Source organism: Triticum aestivum, chromosome 7D (assembly GCF_018294505.1).
Source record: "Triticum aestivum cultivar Chinese Spring chromosome 7D, IWGSC CS RefSeq v2.1, whole genome shotgun sequence".
Taxonomy (NCBI): domain Eukaryota; kingdom Viridiplantae; phylum Streptophyta; class Magnoliopsida; order Poales; family Poaceae; genus Triticum; species Triticum aestivum.
Genome location: NC_057814.1, coordinates 71,756,893 through 71,766,938, shown reverse-complemented (window position 1 = coordinate 71,766,938; position 10,046 = coordinate 71,756,893). Strand labels below are relative to the sequence as shown.

General features: G+C 44.9%; 1 protein-coding gene across 6 annotated transcripts; it reads left to right on the top strand.

Moving 5' to 3' along the window:
- Nucleotides 1–2,209: 2,209 nt before the first annotated feature.
- On the top strand, nucleotides 2,210–8,345 carry LOC123168432 (uncharacterized). 6 transcript variants are annotated; one of them, XM_044586314.1, is made up of 8 exons: nucleotides 2,210–2,820; nucleotides 3,573–3,701; nucleotides 5,326–5,367; nucleotides 5,505–5,739; nucleotides 6,510–6,691; nucleotides 6,778–6,897; nucleotides 7,803–8,012; nucleotides 8,112–8,345. In XM_044586314.1, the coding sequence occupies exons 1-6, from the start codon at nucleotides 2,350–2,352 to the stop codon at nucleotides 6,838–6,840; spliced, it is 1,122 nt and encodes a 373-aa protein (XP_044442249.1). In that variant the 5' UTR covers nucleotides 2,210–2,349; the 3' UTR covers nucleotides 6,841–6,897; nucleotides 7,803–8,012; nucleotides 8,112–8,345. The 6 variants fall into 6 exon arrangements, with proteins under 6 accessions (XP_044442249.1, XP_044442250.1, XP_044442253.1 ...); XM_044586315.1 differs by having other exon boundaries at nucleotides 3,597–3,701; nucleotides 7,803–8,345; XM_044586318.1 differs by having other exon boundaries at nucleotides 6,521–6,691; nucleotides 7,803–8,345.
- The last annotated feature ends 1,701 nt before the right edge of the window (nucleotides 8,346–10,046 follow it).

Sequence of the window (10,046 nt, the reverse complement as noted above, 5' to 3'; positions counted from 1 at the left end):
TTACACACCTGAAAGTAAGTACTACTAGCTATTTCCGCGCATCTCCCATTGATTCTAGCTAGTTTCATCAAAACCATTAAGCATGTTTGATTATCAGTTTGATTGAACTCTATTTCTCGTAAAGTGCTTGTGGCAGGAAGCCGGGAATGATTTTTGTGGATACTACGTTTGCGAGTTCATCTACAACACGACAACCTCTAAGCGGGGCTACTCTAAAAAACAATATGATGTACATAAACAAAAATATTCACAATTTTATTTTATTACCATCATTTGTGTTGAGTTTCATTTATATATATGTATTGACCCCCTTTTTTAAATTAGATGTGGCAGATGCAGGATGAACTCCTACCACATGATCGCATACGAGCAATTCAAGAGGAATTGGCGGAATTCTTTCTTGACCACGTCATACATAAAGCCGGAGAATACCATGAGGAAATTGATATAGCCCTTAGATGTTAGGGTTTGTAAGAGATCTTATATTGTATATATGTAGCTAGTAGCATCGGATGGATATACGAAAACTTGTTGTTCGACCAATCTCTCGGAGAAAGAGATGCCACTTATCTCTGTATATGTTCATGACGATCCTGTGTACTTAATGGTTCCTTCATTTGCTTACTAGCTAGCGTGCCGAGTTCTCTCTATACGTATAGTAGCTAGCGTCGACCAAGCACGGAGATAAAGAGAGGTCACTTCTCTCTATTATCTAGCTAACACAATATGAAACCCCTAAATTAACCCTCCAAACCCCCCCCCCCCCTTCAAAAAAACAAACAAAAACCCTAGCTCCTGCCAGCTGCTGAGGCGTGGAGGCCTTTTGGTCCCGGTTGGTATTACCAACCAGGACTAAAGGTCCTCCTGCCTGGGTGCCCCGCAGCGGCCACGTGGAGCCCCTTCTGTCCCGGTTCGTAAGTGAACCGTGACTAAAGGGTTTGGGTTTTAGTCCTGACCCTTTAGTCCCGGTTCTAGAACCGGGGCTAAAGGGCCTCTGGAACCGGGACAAATGAGTCGTTTTCTACTAGTGTACGGATTTGATGTGCGTTAGTTACGGACCCCCGCCCCCTACCAGCTAATTCTCCCGAACCCCTGAGTTTCACGAGGTGACCCCTTACCTCCGTCCATTCCAATAAGATGCGCTCCACGCCAGTCCGTATGATGAATTCCCGTAAAAAAAGGCATGTAGCTCTAGCATTGCTCATGTAGGAATCCGGATAGATCTAAGTGAAGCAACTCCCCTTGAATCTCCTCTCCCCTCTTCTCCTTCAGTTTCATGGTAGATGTGATTGTTGATTGTGTTGCCCCCTTCACGAAAGAGGTGAGTTTTGAAGTGATGAAGGCAAGGCCAGTGGGTATGAGCGATTGCGCTCATAACAGTGCTCGGCTTGTGTTCTATTTACCTCCCTTTTTAAATAGGAAAGTTGTTCGTCTCCTCTTATAATCCTTAATCTTGAGTTTGATTTCCTTAAAATGCCTAAAAACTTGCGATCATAGCCAACAACCAAGTTTCTTTGAATTTTTACAAATATGAAATAAACTGAGACCGAAAGCAGGTGAAAATCGTAGTAGAACAATCGTTGCGCCCCTTGCCGAGCCCGCCGCAGAAACCTAGCATGACCCGTATATAGCCGCACCGTCAGCTTCCGCCGCAGCAGCACTCACCGACGCCTGCTCCACAACCCATCCATGGCCGCCCTCCGCAGCTCCGTCGTCCTCCATAGTTCTCAGCCGCCGCCGCAACAGTCGGTAGGGTTGGGAGAGAGATGCCAGTTCTGCTTCTTTTTCCCGTGCTATACAACGACGACAATGGTGTCCATATATCTCAAAGAACCGGACGCTCATTTTAGAGAATTGAATGGTTCAGGGTAACGGGAAGTGGCGAAAGTGTCATAAAGGGCATGAAAATTAGACCTAGTGTTAGATAAGGAAGAAAACATTTTTCCCAAATGCCAATTAGGAGATTGTGAATTAATAACAGCTCAAAAAAAGATTGAGGATTAATAAGAATTAATTAATTCTCAGTCGGTTGTTCCTTTAAATGCATCTAGCCAAGAATGTAGTGTAACTCGTTTAGCTTTGATGGATCAAACATTTCCAAAATTGGCTACCAAATTCTTCACGGTACTAGTAATTGTGAATGAACTCGAAATTAAACTCCACCGCCGTTTAAAGAAACGCCGTCTGCCCACCCACCCACCCTTCCATTCCGTCTACCTGCTCCACGCTTCTCCGCCACGCCACGCCACTGAACACAAATCCCTAAGCTAAACCCTCGTAAAATCGAAGGTGGGAGAAGGGGGGAGAGGAACGGGAGGCGGCGGCGGCGAGGTGATCGAGGAGAGGCCCATGGATCGTCAGGGGAACGGGGATCCGGGGGACGACGAGTCGGCGACGACGTCCTGGGAGGTGGGCGGGGGCTCCGAGGCCGGGGCGGAGGTGACGGGGGTTACCCGGGGCTCCGAGCCTGAGGCGGAGGGGGTCCCGGGTGGCGTCCTGGTGGGGGTGACCGCGGGCTCGGTGACCAAGCCGTCCAAGGTGGGTGGAGGCTCCAAGGCCCAGGCGGAGGCGTCTTCCAAGGCGGGCGGGGGCTCCGTGGCCGGGGCGGATGGGGAGGGGTCCTCTGCTAGCTTCGCGGCGGAGGGGATGGGGGTACCTCTGGTCCTGACGGCGGCGGAGATGGCCGCTCAGGGCTTCGACATCGGCGTCGACATCGTGCTGGCAGGCATGGAACAGTATGTGGATCCGGTCGCCTATGCAGAGTTCGAGGAGGTGATGCTGGCCGCCGACAACCTCCGATTTGCTCAAAATTCGCGCCAGGTAGTAATGTTATGCCATTGCTCTGTTTCCTACTCTGCTCATGTTGAGATTGGGAGTGGGAGTGGGACTGGAATGGAAATTTATGACGAGGCCTGTCGGCTACGGGTGAAGTTCATCCAGAATCCGCTTAAGGTGCGTGCGTACTGCATGCGGAACTAAAATTAGCGTTTCACCCGCGTATATATGCGCATGGGAGGTGGTTAGGCTGGATATGGTGGGACAGCAATCCCAGGTTGAGGAGCCAACTGATCCCATTGTTAGTTTGAGATGGTTGGTGAGAACCTCTGCAACCGCTTTGACAGGGCAGTTTTGGAATGAGATCGGCCTACAATTGGCCAGAACTTACTGCACTTGTTTGGACAATTGCTGGGCAAACTTTTGGGGCTCTAGATGATGGCCCATTGCTATGCATTTATCCATCTGTGGATGATTTTGTCTTGTCAACTTATGTTGAACTAATGTCAAACCCAAAAGTTTATGTCGAACCAATCATGCTTTTGCTTTTTGATGCTGTGAACGTCTACTAATTAATATGAAAATTTTCATGCTTTAGTCTGGTTTTACTTGAGTTTTCATGTACTTATAGATGATTGCAAATATGTCTTTGCCTTGCCCTTGTTATAGTTCAATGCTGCCAACTGTTTTCTCGAATATACACAAATGTCTGTGGCTTGTGCGGACGGCTGCATGGTCGTGTCCAAGCATTTGTTTGAACGTATTTCTCCATTTGAATAATGTGGTGTTTGATGCAGGTACCCCCTGCTGATACCTTCCAGCCTGTAAATGAAAATGAGGTAAATGTGGATCCGGACGCCGAGGCAGAGTTCGACGCGATGATTCTGGCCGCCAACAACCTCCGATTTGCTCAACAGTTGCGCCAGGTAGTAATGTTAATTTGCTAGTATTGCTCTGTTTCCTACTTTGCTCGTGTTGAGATTGGGAGTGGGAGTGGGAATGGAACCTTCTTGTGGAAATTTATGACGAGGCCTGTCGGCTGCGGGTGAAGTTCATCCAGAATTCACTTAAGGTGCGTGCGTAGTTCACGTGAAACCAAAATTAGCGTGTCACCCGCGTATATATGTGCATGGGAGGTCGTCAGGCTGGATATGGTGGGACAGCAATCCCATGTTGAGGAGCCAACGATCATTTGCGGTGATCCCGTTGTTAGTTTGAGATGGTTGGTGAGAACCTCTGCAACCGCTTTGACAGGGCAGTTTTGGAGTGAGATCGGCCTACAATTGGCCAGAACTTACTGCACTTGTTTGGACAGTTGCTAGGCAAAGTTTTGGGGCTCTAGATGATGGCCCATTGCCATCTGTGGATGATTTGCGGATGATTTTGTCTTTTCAACTTATGTTGAACTAATGGCAAACCCAAAAGTTTATGTCGAACCAATCATGCTTTTGCTCTTTGATGCTGTGAACCTCTACTATTTAATATGGAAAATTTCATGCTTTAGTCTGGTGTTACTTGAGTTTTCATGTACTTATAGATGATTGCAAATATGCCTACGCCTTGCCCTTGTTATAGTTCAATGCTGCCAACTGGTTTCTCGAATATACACAAATGCTGACAAAATAACACCTGAAATGCTGCTAATGGTACGAAATGCTCAAAATTCCAGGTGCCCAGAAAATTTTGAAACGATTCCAGTAAATCAGATATGCACAAGTCTGGGAAATTCCAGCCAATTTGGCTAACTTCTTTGGGATTTTCTCTGGGAGCATACTCCTCTTCCAAAATCTACAGAGCTCATCTTTCAGCACCTTCAGGCTTCTTCGTTTTACCTCTTGGCTCTGGAATTCCTAGTCTTCCCCTAAGCTCAAAGGCTTTGCCTGTCTTTCCTTCTCCTAAACGATAGGCTCAAACACCAAGGACATGCTTCAATGTCGTGTATTCCTCCTAGGGGCTCTGGTTTATATTCTTTGGACAACCGGTGCTTTGGAAACGAGAGACCTTCTTTTCTGGCACTGTAGCTTCAGCACCAACTGTTGCAACTCTCTTGATATTCACCCTCGTCTTCCCCTGCTGTCCATGGAAGAATTAATTGGAACGCCAAAGTTTTTTACAGCATATGCCCCTGTTGGGCTTTTTGGTTTTTAAATTTCAAGAGGGATCTCTTCCTTCTTGCTTACAGAATGAAGGAGGAGCTTCCGCCGCTCTTAGTGCTTGGTTATATTAGCTTGAGGCTGGAGCTCTAGTGCCAAGCCTGCTTTTGTGCTTTGTGTTTTGTATAGCCCCTTCTCATTCTTATCCATGTAAATATTCCCCCCTTGTATATTTTTTCTCTTATTAATATTTTTGTATTGTTGGGGCCTACACTACAGTTTCCGTTCAAAAATGTACTTGTTGAGCTTTGGTTCTAACTACTTTGACCATGGTCATCTGGACCAGTTAATGTTAGCTTTCAGTTAAGTGTATGGCTTGTGCGGACGGCTGCATGGTCGTGTCCAAGTATTTGCTTGAACATACTTCTCCATTTGAATAATGTGGTGTTTGATGCAGGTACCCCCTGCTGATACCTTCCAGCTTGAAAATGAAAATGAGGTAAATGAGGAGGTTTACTTCCGTAATTGTGCGAAGTGAAGGATCTAAGCAAAATCTGTATTTATTTTCTAGTTCTTTTCATTCTTGGGATTGCTTCTTTTCGTGTTAATAAGTTATTGCAATCTGCTTGTCTCTAGGATGAAAGGGTTCACACCAATCAATCTGGCTCTTCACTGTATCAGGGAATTCATAATGATACACTATATGGATCTTCCATATCTCAGCAGATTCATAGTGATACTTTACATGGTTCTCCAATACCTCAGGGGGGTGATAATAATACATTACATGGATCTTGCATTCCTCAGGGGGGTGATAATGATCGTGCATCTGCAACTTGGTTCAAACTTAAGGTCCCTAGTGCGTTCCAAGGTATTACATATCTGATATATTTTCCATTAAAATATCAGCGTACAAATTTTTATATCTCGGGCATGCATGTTACTCTATGTTCTCTTCTTTCCGGTGCTATGAGTAATAGTTTGAGCATAGCCACTTGTAACTGGATCATGGCACAAAACACAATTGTTTCAGAATGTTGAATTATGTTGATACATCTACTAACTAGTTTGAACCTTTAGGTCTCACTGCCCTAGAAAATTCCGAGGTTCACGGGTTTGCAATTGCAAATGATCTCAAAGAAGGTTTTAACACAGGGCCGGCTCTATATTTTGCGGGGCCCTAGGGCGAAGTTAAAAATAGGCCCCTACACTGATAATATATGTACACATCTATAAATATATAGGCGCAAAATATTAAAGTTTACATCTAACCACACATTCTTATTTAGAGACGTCTATAAGTAACTGATAAGCGCTTAAGTTATAGGCAGGCGGCCGAGGCGAGGCGTCGAAGTCGAACAGACAAGCGAACCAGGAGGCGAGACGTCCGCGTGCCTGGTCGATCGATACTGTGCCTTTTCCTCTCCCGATCAGGGGCCTTTTCCGCTGGGCCCTTTAGCACAAACCTTTTTTTCAGCCCGTATAAAAGCAGGAGGTATACATACACATATGTGGTGATGCCCCCCCCCCCCCCCCCCCCCCCAAACATGGGCCCTTGGGCGTCGCCCATGTTCGCCTAGGGCCAAAGCCGGCCCTGTTTTAACACCAATCAGGGATGGGCAACTAAAAATCAAATCTTAGGGCTTTTGCAGAACTGCCCAATCTTTCAGCTCCAGCAACATGAAGTGTCTGCTATTACTGATGAAATTAGTCGCGGTGCTGTTCTCATCATACCTGAAAGCAATGTGGATGAATTACTGATGACACTTGAATACACCTCATCTGGAAAAATATTAAAAGAACACGGTCCATTTAAGTTAAAGGTATGGAACTTGTTGAATAAATTTTTGTCTCTTGTCATTTTGCTTGTGGTATGAAATTTCCAGTGACCATCTTGGTTATCATATAGGTCTCCGGCGTTACCATAAACAAATTTTGCATCAAAGGAAATTTATGGAGTAGAAGGCGTTAGACCATTGATGACACATGCCATATGTTTGAATGGCCTGCCAAACCAGTGCGAAATGAGGTAATTGTTGCAGACACCTTTTGCTTTTACATTGTGTTTCTTTTCGTTCCTCCAAATAAATTGATAATGCAATGTACTAATACATCCTGCTTGCCAAAGAGCTCATGTGTTGAGCCAGCCTTCTTTTGTGCTTTGAGCTTCTCATCCCTCCACCTTGCAGGCCTAAAATATAATTGTTTCTTATGAAGCTTTACATACGTGTCCAAATGGTGTATGCTCATATTATTAGGCACAGTCCCGACTCCCGAGCTGATAATATGTTGGGTGATATAGGCAGTAGTATGTGCATTGGTGAACAGAAAAAGAAAGGCTAGATGATGGCTTATCTATCTAGTAATTAACAAGCCACTAGAAGCAGAGAGAGAGAGAGAGAGGGAGAGAGAGAGAGAGAGAGAGAGAGAGAGAGAGAGAGAGAGAGAGAGACCTTCGCTGATCACGTCTTTGCAGAATCTTGCAAGTAGTTCTCACATAGTAGTATTGACTTAGGTACGATAGAAGATTTTTAGATACGACGGTGAAGATGTGAAGTTGTTTTACTGGAATCTGGATGGGGCAGAGCCAGGGGGTGGACAGGATCTGTACCGCAAAGTAAGGATGCAAATGGCCTACTTGCACGTACGTCCTAGGTGGATCACAGCAGCGTGTTTTACAGCTTGATTGGACGCCATGCCACACAGCAGCGCGTGTTTGACAGCCTGATTGGACGCCACGCCACACGTGGGTTATGATTGGCTTAGAGCGTTTGCCAAATAGATTTTCCTATCTTGAATGATACATCTACTTCAAGAACATGCATGTAGTATATATTGCTTAATAGTAATATGTTGGCATCCATGATCTCCAGAGATGTAACTCTTGTTTTTTCTTATATATGCCAACCGCTGAAGCCGCCGTTGTCTATGCAGACACAGGCAGTACCCCCAAGAAGGACGAGAGCAAGGACTACGGAAGAGTTGATCGCATCGAACGCAGCTGTGGTTGCATCACATGACAGAGTGCTAGAGTCAAACGCTGCTGTAGTGGAGTCAAACGACAGGCTGACGGCTGCCATCAATCAGCTCACCGCCCGCCTCGGCGAATCCAGCACCAGTAGGCCATGAAGTGGGGCAAGGAAGGTTGGTTAGATTAGTTAGGCAGAGGCGCTGTGCTGCTTGCAAACGTTGGGTCGTATGGTCAAATGCTTGCTGATTTTTTTTTCTAATGCCTGCTTGCAGACTTTGGGCCCTATCGAATGCCTGCCGGATTTGTTTGTAGTTCAAGTTTTGCCACGATGATAGATATCCCAGCTGGATGACAGGAGATAGGTGGGTTTACCTTTTGCTGGTATTGCTGAGAATGGTTCTTTTGTTGGTGGTTCCATTGAGAAACTAAACTCAGCTGTGCGAATTGCAAAAACTAATTGGTTAGAGCAAAGTATAAGGGAATATATCTTATCTGTTACATAGTGAGTGAATGCAATTTTCATTTCGAATTCTCCAAGATAGCGCAGCATTCTAAGGGTGTTCAATGCGAATGAGAAAACAGAGTATCTACGTCCAACAAAAGATAGTTGATTCCTATCATGTCCCAAACCATGTGGGAGGCAAACATCACCAGCAAGCGCACTGGGAACGTATTGGATCGCGTCTATATAGTCGTTGCCCGCAGTTCCCATCTCAAACAGATCATGGTGCTTTTTTCTTTTTCTTTGAGATTATCAGGGAGGGGCCACGCTCCCCAGTTCCATTGCATTAATGAAACCACAAAAACATGCATCGTTCCAAGGTTCAGAGAAAGCTGAAAGAAAGTAAAAGAAAATGCACACCACCATATAAATAGGCACACTTCTTAACTACAAAGGCAATTCGCTTTTCATTGGGGCAATACAGCGAAGCATACTGAATCCAATCGCATGAAACCTCATTATAAAGTCAAATGCACTGCATTCAGCATAAACTTGCCATGCTACCATAACCACACGACAGGTGTGGTCAGCCCTTCATGTTGATGAGTATCAGAATGATGTTGAGTGGAAGAAGAGAAGAAGGAAAGGAACTTGCCATGCTACTATAAATGATGCGCAAGCGAATACATTATAGCTAACCAAACCCTGTAAGTACTCAAAGAGTTACCGCAGGCAGAGGTGCAGTGGACCTAAGGCGCTTACAAATCAATTTGATGAGCTCCCATTTAGCCTTACAGAACAGTATTGCAGGTTTGAAGTCCCTCCCGTTTACTGAAGCAAGGAAATCTTCAGGAATTTGCTCTGTTTAGCTTCAACAATTCCAAAGGGCAGCGATCGTAAGATCGCCAAAGAAATTTCAAGACAAACAATTCAAAGATGGTATTGTCTTTTCTTTGGCCACCAAATAGATGAATTCCTCGGAGATTTTAAACATAGATTACTATATATCTTCTTTTTTAGGCAAGCATATATCTCTTTTCTAAAAGCTGGTTTATGTTGTTTTCTCACCTGGAAAACTGCATCAAACAAAGAAATGAAATCGACAGTCTCTTCTAAATATCTGTGTTCGAAGTGTGTGATCGATACTCCTTGACCAACTTGGGAAAGAGAGATCCTTCAATTTCCATGAGCCTTGTAGGTTTGTCAAACTCCACTACTTTCCCTGGAAATTTTCATACAGAACTCATTTCTACGGGAAATATCCACGATCAATTTGGTACCCTCAATGAATTTTTTTTACATTTCTTATAATTTGCCAGCAGGAGCAGGGGCGGAGCCAGGATTTGAGCATGAGGGGGGCCAAGAACTGAACGGTCGGATAAGCAATATAACGTAGGATATGAGAAAGTTCTAAATTTACTATCTATATCTTGTGTAACAACATTTGTTTTGAGATATAACGCAGGATATGAGAAAGTCTTAAATATAATATCGACATCTTGTGTAACAACATATGTTTTGAAATAAGCCAGAAAAGCTACATTTCTGTCGTTAACTATAGCTCTACCACCATAACAACTCAATAATCTCATCATTCTTGAAGCGATTGAAATAGAGATTTACTGGTGGTGTACTCCTACCTATTCTTGAAGCCGAGCGTCGAAGCCGAGCGTTGGGGCTCCTCGCCGGACCAAGCCGCGATAGAGCTTGGCTACCGTCGTCGGAGAAGAAGACGGGCTCCTCCGCTTGATTCCTCGCACGGGAG

What these genes read in the sequence shown, in the direction of transcription:
- LOC123168432 (XM_044586314.1), top strand. Translation starts at nt 2,350, where the DNA reads ATGGATCGTCAGGGGAACGGGGATCCGGGGGACGACGAGTCGGCGACG. An exon ending in TTGCTCAACAGTTGCGCCAG is followed by an intron (nt 3,702 to 5,325) that starts GTAGTAATGTTA and finishes TGTTTGATGCAG; the next exon opens with GTACCCCCTGCTGATACCTT. An exon ending in ACGGTCCATTTAAGTTAAAG is followed by an intron (nt 6,692 to 6,777) that starts GTATGGAACTTG and finishes GTTATCATATAG; the next exon opens with GTCTCCGGCGTTACCATAAA.